Below are 18,977 nucleotides of genomic sequence, written 5' to 3'. Positions count from 1 at the left end.
CCGAGAGCAGTTTAGCCTGCAACGCAGGAACCTCTAGGTTATAGAACCGTATAAATGTAGACGGGGAGGCCCAGCCTGCCGCCATACAGATATCTTGTAACGAGATTCCACTATACCAGGCCCATGAAGAGGCCATGCCTCTCGTAGAATGTGCTCTGATGCCCAGGGGGCATTCCAAACCTCTAGATGCGTAGGCTAGCGCAATGGCATCCACTACCCATCGAGATAGACTCTGTTTCGTCGCAGCCCGCCCTTTAGAGCGCCCACTGAACGAAACAAAGAGCTGCTCCGACTGTCGAAAAACAGCGGAGCGGGACACATAAGCTCTTAATGCCCTGACCGGGCAAAGGGAGCTATTTCCGTCCTCAGAGGCCGGCAGAGCCGACAGGGAGATGACCTGAGCCCTGAACGGTGTGTTGAGGGACTTAGGTACGTACCCATGCTTCGGTTTCAACACGACTACAGAGTCGTTAGGCCCGAACTCCATACAAGAGGCTCTGACTGAGAGCGCTTGCAAATCCCCCACACGCTTCACTAAAGCGAGAGCCAAAAGAAACACGGTCTTGAAAGACAGGTGCTTCATGTCAACTGAGTGAATAGGCTCGAAAGGGGCCCCTTTCATAGCGTTCAACACCGTAGAAAGGTCCCAAACGGGGACTGAAGGAGGCCTTGGAGGATTTAACCTCCTAGCTCCTCTAAGGAAACGGACCACCAAGCGTTGGATTAACGAACGCTGAAATGGCAGCCACATAGACTTTGAGCGTGGATGGGGTTCTTCCCTTATCCAATAGTTCTTGCAGGAAGGAGAGAATCTCCGTTTCTCCGCACTGAAGTGGTGACAGACCTTGATCTGAACACCAACCAGAGAACACCGACCATTTGGAAGCGTAGAGCCGTCTAGTAGACGGGGCCCTAGCCTGTTCGATCGTGTCTAACACTCCCTTTGGGAGGTTAGCGGGTACCCGTTTATGGCCCACACATGTAGGGACCAGAGCTCCGGGCGAGGATGCAAAATCGAGCCCTTGGCCTGCGAGAGGAGGTCTCTCCTCACTGGAATCGGCCACGGGGCAGTACTCTTCAGTCGCATCAAAACTGGGAACCAGGGTTGATTCGTCCAGTATGGGGCGACAAGTAGCACTGAGCATCCGCTTTCCCTGATCCGCTCCAGCACTTGGGGTAGGAGTGAGAGAGGAGGAAAAGCATAGAGGGGACGGCGGGGCCAGACACTGGCCAGCGCGTTCGTGCTCTTCGAAAAGAATTCCGGGCAGTGAGCGTTTTCCTGGTTTGCAAACAGGTCTATTTCCGCTCTGCCGAACGTTTCCCACAGCAGACGCACTGTCTGTGTGTGTAGGGACCACTCTCCTGTAGGAACGTTGTTCCGTGAGAGTCTGTCTGGGCCTACGTTCAGGTGGCCTGGCACATGCATTGCTCTCAACGAGCGCAGGTTGTGCTGGGCCCATACCAGTATGCGTTCCGCCAACCTGAATAGGTTCCGGGATCTCACGCCACCCTGGCGGTTTATGTAGGCTACTACCGACATGTTGTCCGAACGGACCAGGACGTGGTGCCCTTTTATCCGAGGACAAAAAGGTTTTTATCCGAGGTAGTTCGGCTCGTTCTGCCCACTGGCCAAAGAACGGTCTGCCGTCGAGCAGTGCTCCCTATGCGTCCATGCACACTGTAAATGTACGAGGTGCTAGAGACAGGCCAAATGGCAGGACTGTCTACTGATATGCCCGGCCCTCGAAGGCGAATTAAAAAAATCGCCTGTGACGTGAAGCAATTTGTATGTGAAAATACGCGTCTTTCAGATCTATCGCCATAAACCAGTCTCCTCGGCGAATCTGCGCGAGGATTTTTCTGGTCGTGAGCATTCTGAACTTTCGCTTTGTTAGCGCTTTGTTCAGACGCCTTAGATCTAAAATGGGTCTGAGACCCCCGTCTTTCTTCGGTACCAGGAAATATCTGCTGTACAGACCCCCTTCGCTCTGAGCTTGAGATAAAGGCTCTATGGCCCCTTTGCTCAATAGCTTCGCTATTTCGGCTCGAAGTAGATGTGCTACTTCTGTTTTTACCGTGGTTTCGACTTTCTCCGTGAAACGGGGAGGGCGTCGATGAAATTGTAGCGAATAGCCTCTTTTTATAGTCTCTAGCACCCATTCTGAGACCCCGGGAAGTCTTTCCCATGCATCTGCACGTGTGACTAGGGGTTGAATGTAATCTGGGCCCTGGTCGCGAAATGGCGGCGACACGAGAGCAGCCGTGTGCTGTAACATGGACGCCGTGGCGTCTGAGGCGGGGGGCATGTTTAACACAGTATGCATCCCGCGCGCGCTCGGCTCTCTGAGTTGAGAGAGAGCGCGCGGGGCGAGCCCCGTAGGGCTCGTTATGTTTGTGAATAAATGTGGGCGCGTGGTGGCGGGCACATTTATAACACCGGGAATACTGTGTTTGTGAACTGACTGACCGTTCGTTGGTTTCGTTTTTACAGAAACCGCGGACCGTGCAGTGTGTAGTGGTTGTGGGCACTGGGCAGTGGGCACGCTCACTACATGTAAAGCACAATCGACATGAGTCGATTTTATGTGTGCAAGCCCTATGTTGAACGGGGCTGTGCTTGTGTGAATGAATGGGCACTGGGTGGGCATTGCAGTTACACACATTACACCATTGGCCTTGGCCGGAACACCAGAAATTAAACTCTTTTTTAGATTTATCTGGGTCGCCGTGAAAACGGCGTTTGTGTGCAGGCAAACGGGCTTTACGGCCGGTTTGTTGGCTGCTAAATACACTGGTACAAACACGGAACTTAGGGCTGTACAAGCGGGAATCTTGGGTGGAAGTCCGGCCGCAGCGGGACCCGAACACCGTCTTTTTCCTAGCAGGGCTAGGATGGCGCCGAGGCCTCGGGCTTGAGAGTGATCTTGGGCCGAGGACCACGCGGTGGCGGGCGGCGTCCGGCGGAGCGAGACCGTGGTCTCTCTCGGGCCTGTTGCTGCTGGGCCGGTGCGGCGGGCGCAGGGCGCTGCTGAGTTCGGGCAGGCGGCTGTTTAGGGCGGCCTGTTGCGGAACTGGAGCGTTTTGGCAGGAAATGTCTCATGGCCTGCGAAGTCTTCTGTACCTCGGCGAATCGGTCCGCGAAGTCCTTCACGGAAGATCCGAAGAGGCCAGTCGGTGAAACGGGAGCGTCGAGGAACGCAGAGCGCTCCGACTCCGCCATTTCAGAGAGAGTCAGCCACAAATGTCTCTCGGAAACAGTAGCTGAGGCCATAATCCTGTCGATGGCGTGTGCGGCGGACTTTGTAGCACGAAGAGCTAAGTCTGTGGCGCTACGTAAGTCCGGAACACTGATCGCGCCCGGGCCTTCCTCGTCTAGCTTGCGGAGGAGGTTGGCCTGGTGGATTTGAAGCACCGCCATGGTGTGCAGCGCCGATGCAGCTTGTCCGGCGGCGGAGTACACGCGGCCGTTCAAAGCTGATGACGTGCGGCAAGCTTTGGATGGTAGGACTCCCTTAGCCCGCCGTCCAGCAGAGGGTGGGCAAAGGTGAGTCGCTACGGCCTCCTCGACCGGAGGGAGAGCATGGTAGCCTCTGTCTCGAGCACCGTCCACTACGGAGAATGCTGGCGAGGCAGAGGTACGCACTCTGGCTGAAAATGGCGCCTTCCACGATTTCGCTACCTCTTCATGAAGCTCAGGAAGAAACGGGGCGTGTCTGGAGGGTGGCGCAGCGCGGTCTCCAGAGAGGAAGCAGCCATCCAGCCGGTTGAAAGCAGGCTGTTCGGGCGTCGACCAATCGAGGCCGAGGCTCGACACGGCCTGTGTGAGCAGACGCATCAGTTCTGCCTCGATGCTGATCTTCCCTCCTCGGCGTTCCGGAACAGCGGGGGAGGGGAGGTCCACGGAGCTCGCCCATCCCTCACTCCCCGAAGCGAGAAGTGAACAGCAGTCGTCATCTCCCTCAGATACGGCTTGCTGGTCGTCCTCCATGACAGACAAAGCGGCGGGCTGCGGCTGTTGTCCGTCGGTGAGCGACTCAAACGAAGTGGTGAGAGGAGCTAGCGGCGGTGGCGGCGGCGAGCTCCTCGTGGAGGGAGGTTCCGGGACCCGCTGAGCGCGGCGCTTTTTACGGCGCGGCGCTACAGGGGGTGGGTGAGCAGCTTCAGCGAATGATGCAAGGCGAGTCCGCAGAGTCGCGATGGGCATCATGTCGCAGGCCAAACTAGTTAACCTTTGATTTCTTTTTACATGTCTTACATTTAACATTTGAAAAACCTGTCGTTTGCTGTGCCTGGTGTCAATAAAAGCTTGTATTGGACTAACAAGGAAGTTTTCAGTTTTGAAACTTATAGGATATTCTTATAGTATGCTTATATGTCAAAAGCTCAAGGAAAATTTGATTTCTCAGTTCATCACCCCTTTAATAGCAGAGGCTCTGTTTTTTTATTTTATATTGCATGACCAAAATACAAATAAGATTTCCGTTGAATCCTCCATCCTCATTTTCTTTCATCGCATCCTTCCTTCTCATCTAAGGGGGTGGAGCTGAGACGTGAGGATAGGAAATGAGGATTCACGAATAATAAATGAGAAGCACCCCTGTCTTTTTTTCAATGGACCTGATGAGTGGTGCATAATTTATTTATTTTTAGGGTTGATCACTACACACACAGAACATGAAAATTTACCATTCATTAAAAAAGAGTCATACGCATTTTAAATGTCACATCTTTTTATTTACTTGAAAACTAACATATTATAGATAACATACATGCAAAAGACAAAACATTTATGAACCTTCTTAGTATCTAAATATCCTTCATTTGTGGTAAAACCCTGCTTTAACAGAAACATTTTTATAAAAAAAAAATTATATGAGCAAAAAGGGCCACAAGAGATATATTTTCAGATTATTTAACATTTATTCCAGAATTCAAGAGTTCAATATCTTCTGGACTACATCTATGGAGGCTTTAATGAAAATAGCGTTGTCTCTGATATAGTTTCTTTTCTTCATCTCCTCATGCGGGACGAACTTTGGGTAGCCGAATCCCAGCATGCTCTCATCCAGACATCCCCCACGAACACTTCCCAGAGCTCCAGGCCGTGGCCTCTGGAAGTTCTTCCAGGTGGGATCCGGGTTGAAGGCCTCTGTGATGTGCTGGGGTTTGGTGAGCGCGGGGTCGCTCTGATCCAACAGCGAGAAGGAAACACGGTAAGGGAAAGGCCACTCCAGCAGCCCATCATACTCTCCTGGTAGAACTCGAATGTAGACTGATAAGTGAGAGCCCTCACCACTGCCGTTCCCATTGGGAAAGGCAGACACTTGCAGACGGTAACCATAGGTATGGGAGTAGAATGCAGGACTAAACAGTAAACTCCCAGAAGTCCTGATCTTAGCTTCTTGTAGTCGCTGGCTGTAGTCTGTGAGCTTCCAGAGCAGTGTGCCATCTCGACTTCCAGAGAGTTCCTCCACCCCACGCCGCAGTTCCCTGAGCTCCAGCCTCTGACGATTCACCAGACCACACAGAAGAGTGAGGTGGGTGTTGGTGCCCTCCTCAAGGTGTTGTGCCACTCCAGTCTTAGGGCACTGTGAGTAAAACAGAGAGAAAGACGTGCTAGATATTTTGATATTAATTTCTTAGTAAATATGGCTAAACAAATGAGAAACAAATACTGTGGTCCCAAAACATATTTTATGTCATTTTGGAGCAGCTCCATTTTTTATTCACTTTCACCAAAATAAATAAGTGCCTTGAAACAAAACAAAACCTTTATTTTTTGTAAAAACTTTTTTGCTTAAATTATTTCTTGAGTGCGGCAATGCCCACTAAAGTGTGCTTTATAAATAAACTTCCTGGTCAGTTTCAACTCCTCAGCATACTATACAGCTTAGAAGAACTCAATGTTGCAACAGAAACTATTGACTGTCTCTTTCTCAGAACTTTAGACACGGATTAAGGAAAATAGTCTGACACCATGGTATAATGAGCACACTCGCCCTCAAGAGAGCAGCCCCAAAATTGAGTGCAGCTGAAAGAAAACAAAACTATAGGTATTTCGCAATTTGTGGAAGAACAGTGTTACTGCATTCAGAAAGGCCTTAAAAACTGCTAGGCCTTAAAGCCTGTTTCCAAACAGCACAGCAGTAATGACATTATTAATTTCTTTACTTGCAAGATTGATAGGATTAGAGAGAAAATTATAACCATTCAACCGTCTTCTACAGTATCGTATCAGACATTGTGCTATTGACCCCCTGAGGAACAATTCCATTCATTCTTTGCTATAGGAGAGGAAGAATTGAGTAAACTTGTTATGTCATCAAAATCAACAACATGTATGTTAGACCCTATACCAACTAAGCTACTGAAAGAGATGCTTCCAGAAGTCATAGATCCTCTTCTTAATAATTATTAATTCATCATTGGGATATGTACCAAAAACCTTTCAGTTGACTGTTATTAAACCTCTTTTTTTTTTTTAAATCGCAACTTGGTCCTAAAAAAAAAAAAAACTCAAAATCCGGGTCACTTCCTGTTGACCTGGAAGTCACAGCATCATTTAAACCCCAGCATTGTGGCAAAAATTCCTTTACACCAACAAACAGAGGAGTCACCAGTAAGACACAAAGAGGGTATGTTAAAGCTATGTTCCTTTAAAACTAAATAAACTGATACATAATTAACAAAAACAAGTGTTGCGTGGTTATTGTAACTGGATAAGTTTGTGAAGTAAATGGCATGGTTTTAAACAGTAAAATATGTATTGATTTGATAGCTATAGCATATAAATCACCGTAGCATTAGATGTTAAGTGTGCACGAATTCTACGGGATTTCTGTGGGAGTTTAGATGAAAGGCTAAGTTAATGGCAGTATGAATTGAAACAGTATGAAGATTAACCGAACACATTAACACGCTAGACAAACAAATAAAGGCAACATTTGCACTCAGTCTTTGTAAACTGGCATAGGTAGCGTATCGCTGCCGTGACGGTAGCTATGCGCCCCGTCACAGTCCTAGAGAACTATTTAATTACAGACCGATCTCGAATCTCTCTTTTTCAAAAATACTAGAAAAGGCGGTATTCTCACAACTATGTTCCTTTTTAAAAAGAATTGGAGGATGAGGATTTCCATTCAGGATTTAGACTGTATCATAGTACTGAGACTGCCTTAATTAGAGTTTAAAAAAAGATTTACTCTTCTTATCATCCGATTGTGTTTGTATCTCTCTATTAGTGTTACTGGATCTTAGTGCTGCATTTGATACTATCGACCATTCTTTTGAATAGACTCTCAAATTACGTTGTCATTGCATTGTAGAGTTGCATTAGCATGGTTCAAATTATACTTATCTAATCGGTATCAATTTGTTGCAGTAAATGAAGAGGTGTCATATCGGTTTCAAGTTAAGTATGGAGTACCACAAGGCTCAGTACTAGGACTGTTGCTTTTCACCCTGTACATGCTACCCTTGGGAGATATCATTAGGAAGCATGGTGTTAGTTTTCACAGTTATGTGATGATAATCAACTCTATATTTCTTTGCACCCTGATGAAACATACCAAGTCCAATTCACAAAATGAATGGAATACATTGTTGATATAAAACAGAGGTTTTAATTATTGGACTAAACACCTCAGCACGTAATAACCTAGAATACTGTCTAACACTTGATGGCTGCTCTGTCAAGTCTTTTGTTGTAAGTTAGAAACCTGGGTGTGCTCTATGATACCTATCTTCATTTGAAAGCCACATATATATAGCATCTGTAAAACCATATTATCTAAATATATCTAAATTACGACATATGCTCTCAATGACAAATGCAGAAAAGTTCATGCATTCATGATCTCAAGGCTAGGTTAGTATAATGCACACTTAAAGGAATAGTTCAATCAAAAATAAAAATGATCCCCTAATTTACTCACCCTCAAGCCATCAACTCTATGACTTTCTTCTTTTAGCCAAACACAATCAGAGTTATATTGAATAATATCCTGGCTCTTCCCATCTTTGTAATGGCATTTAATAGTTTTTGTAGCTCCAAAAAGCCCATCCATCCATCATAAAAGTAATCTTCATAAACTATAATCACTGGCTTCTGGCAATGGCAGAATATGTGTTCATGAGAGAGTCAAGTTCCGGCGGAAAGGTGACCTCTGACCCGACGTATGACGTAGGCGTAGCGTAAGCTTAGGTGAGAATAGTCACTTCTTGCAAAACCATGTAACTCTTTCCAGAACGTGCATACAAAGGACTCCCTTGTAAAAGAGACTGTGTCTCAATGGGATTTTTCCTGTTAAAATAAAGGTTATAATAATAATACAGCTGTTGCCGGAAGCCAGTGATTATAGTTGCATTATAGTCCTTCAAGTCTATTCCGATCTCAAAATGTTGGCTAGTTGATAATTCCTAGAAAATCTAAATCAACTGCAGGCAGTATATCCTTTTCGTATTTGGCACCCAAACTCTGGAACAGTCTTCCTAGCCTACTTCTGGAAGTAGAGACTCTGAAAGTTTAAATCAAGACTAAAAACACATCTCTTTAACCTGGCATACACATAACACATTGTCACATTTCTATAACTCACATCTGTAAGGCTGCATAAATTAGGTTAACGGGAACTGGAAAACACATAACACCCGATGTACTAGTTACATCGTAAGAAGAAAGGCATCTACTCAAATATCAGTCTCCCTGTTTATCCCGAGGTTACCGTAGTCAGTCGTTTCCAATCCATATCCAGATCAGATGGAGGACCTGCACCTAGACACGACCACAACGCAGCCCTGAATGTCAGCAGAGACCGTGTCTACTAGCCAATCCCCTATGAAGGCCTCGTCGACACAATAGCCTCAGATCAGCACAGATCCTCAGCAAAGACCACAAGAACCAGACAAGTCCTCTGCACAGACCCTATGACCAGCTTTGTCTCCATACTGGTGTGATGAATCCGATCTTCAAGCAAAATGAACTGGATATAATATTTAAATGCTACCGATCCACAATCGGATTTCTGACCTGTAATCAGCCTGAATCACACTGTGATTCGTTCACGAAAGGAACTCTGTTTGCATCATTGAATCTTTTTCCCGTTGTCACTGATTTGAAACAATTTGTATTGTATAAAGCGCTATATAGATAAAGGTGACTTGACTGGACCTACTTTTTTAGCTGCCTTGGTTCCTGGAGTCATTTTTCCATTTTTATTTTCCATAAATAAAAGTTTGAGTTTCAAGTTATGAACCAAACCACCCAACTATGAGATGAATCACCATATTACAAACTCTGATTTTAATCAAAAACGTATTTGAAAATCAGAAACAATTGAAAAAGAATAAGGTATTCTTTTAACCTTGTACTTAAACAGCTTTAAAGTCACCATGAAATCATCAAAATATACTGTATATATATTTATTGTATTATCTTTTTATGGAATATTGCAGTGTTTATTATAAATTAATTGTTCCATGCACAAAAAAAAGAAAATAGTTAACTATAGCAGGCGGTACCAAACTTGGCCACCAGGCGCCACTACCAGAAGGTGGTGAACTATTTGGTGTTATACAGATGTATTGTATAACACTTAAGGCCCGTTCACACCAAGAGCAATAACTGTCAATTTAACTATAATAATAACTATATTAGCATCCACATCAATGCATTATAAAGTTCTGTTTATTATACTGTAGGCGCACTCTGTAGTTCTTTCGTGTGCCATTTTAAATGCTCAAGCTCTTTAAATTTGGGTGGATTCTGATTGGCTGTCAATGTTTTTATTGTTTATCAGCTGGGGGGGAAGAAGTAGCTCTGAAAGCGATTCCAACGATATTGTTCCTCTGTGTCATTGTAGTTGTATATGGTTATCATCCTTTGTGTGACTTACAATATGACAGAATGTACATTTTTCTTTATCTATTTATAGCTGAATAATACAATTACAAGAACGTTTTGCAGAGAATTTTTTTTTTTTTATGATTATTTTTTCTAGAGATTTATTTTTAACCAAAATATAATACAATTAAATGTTTTGTCATTTACAGGTAATCTGCATGACATGATAATAATTATCGGCTTCTCGTATTGTACAGAATTTTAATATCGTGCATCCCTATTGAAAAGTGATGCTCGTGCTGTCGTTCTTTTAAAGGAATACCACCAGCAGTGTTATTTTGTTATCTAATACAATGACAAGCAAACATTGTGCCAAATACATTCTGGGCCACCTGTACTTCTCATATACAAGATATAACGTCTAGTATTCATCACAGAGTGATATATATGCATAACTGTAGATCATACCCTATGTTTGCATCCAGCCTCCTTAAATGGGCAAATCACCATAGCAGTGTTGCATCCTTCCTTTACATGTCCCATTAAAGTCTCTCGAGTGATACCCGGTGTGCCGCACCTGTTAGGGCACTGCACAGGGAAGCGTGGACACTGCTGCTGATGAGGCTGTGAATGCAAAACACACAAAACAATACATTAAGAAATGTAATCAAAATAACTGAAAAAGTGTACTGTATGTGTAAATAAGTGTTGAAAATGTAGGATGGTAGCATAAAGTCCACTGACCTGAATAGTGTCATAGAGGAACTCTTTTCTGCAGTATCTGCAGGGCAGTTTGCGTTTGGGACACTCCGACACAGAGTGCTGGGCCAAATGTCTCCGCACCATACGAGCACCACATTTATTCTCACAGTACACACTCTCCTCAGGACAATCATCCTGGTGACTCTGAATGAGGACAGGGAGGGATGTGTAAGAGCTGTTGTGCGGCGTTGAAACAAGATGGATTTTGCAAACCATGTCTTTTGTGTGTTGAATTACTAGCCGCCAAATTCATCAAAATGCAAGAGACATAAAAATAATAAATCAGATGTTTGTAATATTAATACATTACCATTTCTAAATCATTACAAATATTAGTAAACTTAAATGGGTTGTATTTGTACGATCAAGCGTCAGAAGTGTGTCTGACCTCATACGCCTCCCCGGAGAACTGGTCGCCACAGTGATCACAGTGTAGTTTTCTCTTAGCGCAGTCATGCTGCATGTGCTCAGGCAGTTCACGTCGCAGCAGCTTCACAGGGCAACGGTTTGGACACGACACCACGTTAAACTCACACATGGACAAATGGGCCTGGAGGGGAAGCGACAGACACAGCGTGAGAGTGAGATTTGGCTGTTTATCGCATGTCTTGCCTCTGCGTTTGGGGTCGGTAAGACTTTTGAATGTTTTTGAAAGAAGTCTCACCAAGGCTGCATTTATTTGTTCAAAAATACAGTAAAAACAGTAATAATGGTAAAATAATATTACAATTTAAAACAATATGTTTCATATAATTTAAAATGCTATTTATTCCTGTGATGGCAAAGGCATCATTACTCCAGTCTTAAGTGTCACATGATCCTTCAGAAATCAATCTAATATTGATTTGCTGCTAAATAAACATTTCTTTTTATTATCAATGTTAAAAACACAAACAGCTTAATTTTTCTGGAAACCGTGATACCTTTTTTTAAAAAGATTCTTTGATGAATAGAAAGTTTAAAAAAAACGGCATTTATCAAATCTAACAATTTCTTTCAAAAAACTAAATCTTACTGACCCCAATCTTTTGACCAGTAGTCGGTAGTCAGTATGTATTTGTATATAGTGCACACTGCAATAAATAGACACTGTAACGTACAATAGCAGCCTACCAACATACTGGCATTTAAAATGCAATTCTTAATAGGATTTCAAAAACCATAAAGAAATATATTCAATCCTCCTACAAAGATGTATGTACAAATATCTGCAAACACGACTGAGATTTGAGTTAGTGTGCCGTTCGTTGACCTGGAGAAGCTTGTTCTGCGCGGTCCAGCGGCAGCCCTCCTCACTGTGGATGCAGCGGATGGGCAGGGACAGAATCTGCTGTTCCAGTTCCACATCTGGAAAAATCTGCAGTGAGAATTACACATTTATAACAGTGTACTGGAGTCGAACATGCAAGAACATTTGAAAAACATAGCTTTTTAAGGAATAAAACACGATTGCTGTGATTATTTGAACAATTGCTTTTAAACAACTGTTCAATAAACAAGAAGTTTAAGGGTTAGTTCAACCCAAAATGAAAATTCTGTCAGCACCCTCATGTTGTTCCAAACCCGTAAGACTTTCGTTCATCTTCAGAACACAAATGAAAATATTTTTTATGAAATCTGATGAGAGATTTCTGTCCCTCCATTTGACAGCTAAGCAAATGACACTTTGACGCTTCAAAAAGTTCATAAAGAGATTGTAAAACTAATCCATATGAATTGAGCCGCTTTTGTCATGATCTGGGTGCTTTCTCTCACTCTATCACACACACACACACACACACACACATTCACACGCTGTCAATTAACGCCCATTCACATACTCACACTCAGACCCATTTACGCACACACCTCTTCAATCTACTTTCATGTCTTTCAGCTGATGCTCTTTACCATTCTTAGCCTGTTACTCTCATCACCTGTCCCTCCTTTCTCACTGATTGCTTCCCTATATCCTGGCTCTTCTTTCTATCAGACCTCGCTTGAGTATTGCATTTGCTATTGTAAACAGTATTGTGTCTGATTCTATTTTGTCCTGTCTCAGTCTTGTCGCATGGACCCGTGCGTGTCGGTTCCGAACCCTGTCCAGAGAATCGCTGTCTGCCTCGTCTGCCTCCCGGACACTATCACTCTCGGAGAATTCAGCCACGCAGCTCCAGCCTAACAGACCTCTGTTCACCTGTTTTGCTATACGCACTTCCCCGAGTTTCTAACTACCTCGGGTAGTCTTTTGTTTCTTTTGAGGCTGCATCTGTTTTGTCAAAACTTATCAACACTAATTAAAGTGACTGTTTCTCCAAACCTGCTGTGTTGTCCGCTTACCACCATGACAGCTTTATATGATAAACAGATTGAAATTAGGCTTTTATTCACATCGACTCACACACCAGTTGTGGTAAATGGAAACTTAAGTATGTTTGCTTGACGTGTGAGAACCAATGGTTCATTCTCGTGTAACGCAGCACGTTAGAGCTTTTGCAAGAACCAATGATGTTTGTTCTGTTTATGTTCGCTGATCAAAGTTTACATGTGAATAAAAGCTTAAATTCAATCTTTTCATAATATAAAGCGATCATGTCTCTTCAGAAAATTTGGACTAAACCGCTCGATTCAAACGGATTAGTTTTACGATCTCTTAATAAACGTTTTGAAGCGTCAAAGTGGTAGTTGCATAGCTGTCAATGGAGGGACAGAAAGCTCTCAGATTTCATCAAAAAGATCTTCATTTGTGTATCGAAAATGAACGAAAGTCTTATGGGTTTGAAATGACATGAGGGTGAGTACTTAATTAAACAATTGACATTTTATTTGAGTGAACTATCCCTTAGCTCATATTTTAGACACAAAATTGTCAGTAATTTAGTTGATTTTTGCTCTGCCAAATCAAATATTTCCAAGCTAACTCAAAGCCGAATCAACTGCAACACACAACAGTGGCGTTCCTGAATCAATTAGTTTTGTTGAACAAATCACTTGAATGAATAATTAAATGACTCACTCATAAAGACAATAATTTGTTGCCAACTACGGGTGTAACAATTTAAAAGTGTACATTCCAGTTGGACAGTGAATCAGCGCTCAAATTTGGCTTATGCAAGTATAAAAAAAAGTAGCATTTCTATATTTAATATAAGGCGAAGCATGTATTTTGTTCATGTTAAAATATGGTCTGTATAGTCTATTGAATAATTTCTGTTAAAACAACAGAGGAAGGATCATCCTTGGATAAAATCAGAAGGAATTTGAAACTTTAGTATATTATGATAGACTCACTTTGGCATAATCCAGTGGCAGATGGTCCTCTGGGCACTTGAACACACCTTCACTATTAAAAGCAAAGTTGCATGTTATTCAATGAAAATCAAATCACCATGATGAATTTGTCTTGTTCACGTGTTTTTGCTTCCCTGCATAATGGAAAGCGACACATGAATGTGTTAGAATTTCATTTGCATTCGATTTATTTCTACATTATATGTTGTGGGTTGAAAAGCAGTTCACAACTGCCTCTGACTGATGCCTCCATGTTGTAAAGCCTTAATGAATCACGGCCAAACTGATTTGACAGGAACTTCAGAATCACCTCCCACACCACAAACTGACGGAGAGCCTTCAGGAGAATGTGAGTGAATCATCCATCTGGGATGGTGACACCCCCCAGCATACATAATATGGGGAAGCAGTACAATCAACACATCCCATATTAATAGAGCTGTGATCTTTCCATTACGTGCGACACAGAAGCACATCGTCATTTCAAAATGCTATGGGGAATTTTCCCAAAAGTCCCAGGGGATTTCATAAGAAGGTGGAAAATGTGATAGCCGCATTTTTGAGGCACATCAGAAGTGTCATGCATCTGCCCACTCAGATTTTTGAATCAAATGGATGCAACTTCTATTAAATAACCCTTATTTTGATTGAAAGATTATTTAAAATAACTGTTTTCTAAAAAGTGTCACATGATCCTTCAGAAATTATTCTAATATGCTGATTTGCTAATCAAGAAACAAGTCTTATTATTATCAATGTTGAAAACAGTTGTGCTGCTTAATATATTTGTGGAAACCATGATTTTTTGATGAACAGCATTTATTTCTATTTCAAATAAAGGCTGTTCTTTTGAGCTTTCTACACTGTAAAAAAAATTTAAACTTAAAAAAGCAAGTTACCTTGTTGCCTTAAAATGTTTAGTTCGTCTGTAATTAAACATTTTAGTAAATACAATGAAGAAGAATGGTTTAATAAACAGAAACTGAAAATAGTATGTTATCTTCACACATTAGTTATCGAAGATGATTTGACAAAAGATAAAAAGTTGTGATGACAAATCATGAAAATATTTTTTTACAGTGTATTCTCTCTCTCTCTTTCTCTCTCTCTCTCTCTCTGTATATATATATATATATATACACAGAGTACGGAAGTATGGAAGCTAGTTATTTTAGTTTATTAAGTTTTAAATATCAATATTTATCTTACACAAATGCATCACTTCGCTTAAGAAGGCCTTTATTAACCCCCCAGAGCCCTGTGGAGAACTTTCATGGATGGATGCACTTTTTGGGGGCTTCAAAATCTCATCCTCAATTCACTGCCATCATAAAGCTGAGAAGAGCCAGGACATTTTTTAATAGGCTATATCTCCGATTGTGTTCGCCTGAAAGAAGAATGTCATATACACCCAGGATGGGTGAGTAAATCATGGGGTAATTTTCATTTTTGGGCGAACTATCCCTTTAAGTATATATTTAGTTGGACCTCAGAACTATTTTCAGATAACTAAAGTACATCAAGTACAAAATTACTTGTTCCAATTTAGCAGACTTTAAGTACCTGTAACATGTATGTTCTGTGTTCCCCCCTTCATTATGTTTCATTTTGGTTTAGTCCTGTGACCTAGTTTTCCCCAGTCTGTTTGATTTGTCGTTTCATTCACCTGTTCCTTGTCATTCACTCATCAGCTCCCTTTGTTTGCCCATGCATTTATACCCTGTGTTCTCCCTCAGTCTTCGTCTGTTCAAATAATTAGAAAACACATTCTTTTATAATTAAAACATAGGTGGGCGACTGGGCGTTAGGCAAATGTGTTGTTTTTATATTGAATACTGGTATTTCTCTTCATCGTGCTTTTCACTACACCACGTAACAATACCAGTTTAGTATAACAAAAGTACAATTGCAGGGTATTTATATTAAGTACATAAATATGTAAATGTATTTGTAGTATACTTAGCATAAAATACATGTATTTCAAATACGTTTTAGTATATTTATTTTTCACTAGTGTTATCTTAGGACACTGAATGAGTCAGAACTGCAAATGGAGCCCCTATAAAAGGGTGCATCATGCCCTTCAGGCACATGCATGTTATATCATGTTAAAAAATGTTGCAATTTAACATCATAAAGCCTGTATGATGTTCCTAGCAGTATTGGTATTAGGTTAGGTAAGAGAGCAGATCATACATTGACTCTTTCTAGGTCACATTTTAAACCACCGACTGCACGAAATTCAATCCACAGATTTACATTTGAATAAGTAATTCATTTAAAATGAATAGTCTAATTGAAAAGCATGTGTTAGTCCGATAGAATGTGAATGGACGAGACTGTCCATCACTGTGATAACATCCACAGGATAACACAGGACAATGAATGTGATTGTTCCAGTCATTACACCTGAGAGTAACACAGCTCTGCATTATGACTGAGACTGAGAAGACAAGGCATGGAATGCAAAGAATGGGTCATAACCCAAAACTGCGCGAGCTTACAGTTGAGTAATACTGTCAAAAAATTTTTTACTATTTAATTTACCATTTTTTACCATTACAAATTTACCATTACATACAGTGTTAAAATGGGGATAACAAAACTTCTCAAAAAATATCAGAAGCATTCTGCAGTATTTTGATTATGCTATAATCTCTTACATTTTATAATGTAAAAAACATGTAATTTTATGTAAACGTTATACTTTGTAAAACTTCTAATCTATTGACAGAAAGACTAGAGAGTCTGTAGCCTGAGGGATTTTGTGTCACTGTCATCTTGCTTGGCCAGTTCGGCGTTTGTTTATTACTACGCTGTCATGGGAGTAATTCTTTTTAAGTGATACTTCATAGCTATAGACAAAGAAACACGGCCAGATCTATTAAATTATTTAAAAATACATTAAAAATGCAGATGGTGACTAAAAATACGCCTGAATTCCTGACCCTGCTTAATGTTTTTGTGGAAACCATGATAGCTTTTTCTTCAGGACTCAAAAGAACAGCATCTATTTGAAATAGAAATATTTCATAACATTAAAAATGTCTTTAGTGTACTTTAACTTAATGCAACTTAATATATAGCCTACCATAAAAAAATATTAAACCTTAGAATGAATCTTATTTTGTTATGAATTACTCACTTCAACAATGATTTACACTTAACATTCATGTATTAAATATGAAATATATTTTGTTGCATTTTATGATTAGGCTATACCATATTAGACATTTTAGAGTCAAATTGTATTATTATTTTTTTTAACTAATGTCACTACTACCTAACCCTTAATAAAAACGTTTGAAAATTCACACATTTATAACATTTCTAAAAAGATTTCTCTTTTTAATTGTCTGTTGTTGATTTTTTTACTTTTACTTTCATTTTTCTCAATGGCCCGGATAATATTAATATTATCTGTTATGTAGTGTTTTATATAGCTAGATGTCACGTCAATATTTCGTTACATCTCACAACGCTTCACATTACAGTGTGCATGTTAAGAAATAACTTTAGCATATAAATTAATTCCATTAAAACGCAAGCGGCCACAGTTTGAGGCTTCTTTCGTCGGACAGGTGTAGGGTTACCTGAGATACTCCTGCAGGCAGGTGTCGCAGAATCTGTGTCCGCAGGTGGACACCTGCACCGGGTCCCTCATCGGCTTATCACACAGAGGACAATACAACCTCCTCCTCGGTTTCTCCAGAAACTTCAAATCTAAACCTGGCATAATAGCCTACCTTTGTGGATATTACCTTCAGGCTGTAAACTGATAAACTGCCGCAATAAAACTTTACAAATAACCTTAGTCCAAAAATGAAGAATCCTGTTGGTAGGTTCAAATCCCACAGTAAAAAACAATCGATCTATCATGACATTTCCGTCTTCTTCAGTCAGTAAAGCACAGGGGAACGTTTACCGGTACTCTCTCAACTGTCCGTCTGCTCTTCTGCCCCGCCCACAGGAGCGCGAGGAGGAGGAGCCACGAGCAGTGCTACTGTTATTACTGTAGCCTTATGTTTTATCCATATTTCGAATTAGTTTTAATTTGTAAATTGTTTTGTGTTATTTCTTTTGTTAAAGTGTTTGTCACTTGTATTATCATCATTGTGTTGTTTCAAATATAATGTGTCTATAGTTTTATTTTTATTTAAGTTTTAGACTACTTAATTTAGTACATCGAAGAAAATGAGAAATGTTGGCAACTATAACAATAAGGCCTGTGTTATTGAGATACTAGTAGCCTATTGTTTTTATTAATATTTTGATGTAGTTTTTGTTATACATTTTTCGGTTTCATTTTAATGTTTAGTTATTTAGTTGTATTTTTTATTAGTTCTTGTTTTTTTTTAAGTTAATCTCTCTCTCTCTCTCTCTCTCTCTCTCTCTCTCTATATATATATATATATATATATATATATATATATATATATATATATATATATATATATTAGTGCTGCCAAATCGATTAATCGCATCTAACATAAAAGTCTGTAAATATATAATATATATGTGTGTGTATATATGTATATGTATGTATATATATGTATATATAAATATGTACACACACACACACACACACACACACACACACAAACCTTTATGTTAGATGCAATTAATCACAATTAATCTGACAGCACTAACACACACACACACACACACACACACACACACACACACACACACACACACACATATATATATATATATAATTAGATCACAGTTAATGTTAACGTAACTAAATGTTTTTTTATGGTTTTAGTTTTCATTTTCTATAATAACCCTGAATATAATAATCCCAATTTAAGTTGAATTGAAACAGTTTGTCATGCTTAACGAAATCAACGAGACCAAGACACCGATGAACAAAAGATCTTTCCTCCTCCCCCGGTCTCCTGTTTACAGTATTATCAAAACAGCCTCAGTGTTGATGTTGATATTTGATACCTCAACACGTCCATAGGGCTCACAAGTCAAATGGTATGAAAAACATGTCTCAACAGAGAGAAGTCTTCATTTATAACATGAGCTTTTGATTGACTATATATTTTAAAACACCCCAAACATCCTTACACTGGGTTAGTTAAAGTGCATCTTC

General features: G+C 40.8%; 1 protein-coding gene across 1 annotated transcript; it reads right to left on the bottom strand.

Annotated features, from left to right (window-relative positions):
- Positions 1–4,868: 4,868 nt before the first annotated feature.
- On the bottom strand, positions 4,869–17,830 carry traf4b (tnf receptor-associated factor 4b). The gene is made up of 7 exons (XM_079585272.1): positions 17,467–17,830; positions 13,874–13,925; positions 11,856–11,960; positions 10,992–11,153; positions 10,586–10,747; positions 10,310–10,465; positions 4,869–5,588 (listed from the first exon to the last, which is right to left on the bottom strand). Exons 1-7 carry the CDS (start codon positions 17,607–17,609, stop codon positions 4,932–4,934), a joined length of 1,437 nt encoding a protein of 478 aa, XP_079441398.1. The 5' UTR covers positions 17,610–17,830; the 3' UTR covers positions 4,869–4,931.
- Between the last annotated feature and the right edge of the window lie 1,147 nt (positions 17,831–18,977).

The sequence above is a fragment of the Phoxinus phoxinus genome (assembly GCF_949152265.1).
Source record: "Phoxinus phoxinus genome assembly, chromosome: 17".
NCBI lineage: Eukaryota > Metazoa > Chordata > Actinopteri > Cypriniformes > Leuciscidae > Phoxinus > Phoxinus phoxinus.
This window is presented reverse-complemented; position numbering and strand designations above follow the sequence as displayed.

What these genes read in the sequence shown, in the direction of transcription:
- traf4b (XM_079585272.1), bottom strand. Translation starts at nt 17,609, where the DNA reads ATGCCAGGTTTAGATTTGAAGTTTCTGGAGAAACCGAGGAGGAGGTTG. An exon ending in TGCCTGCAGGAGTATCTCAG is followed by an intron (nt 13,926 to 17,466) that starts GTAACCCTACAC and finishes TGCTTTTAATAG; the next exon opens with TGAAGGTGTGTTCAAGTGCC. An exon ending in TCCTCTATGACACTATTCAG is followed by an intron (nt 10,466 to 10,585) that starts GTCAGTGGACTT and finishes TTGCATTCACAG; the next exon opens with CCTCATCAGCAGCAGTGTCC.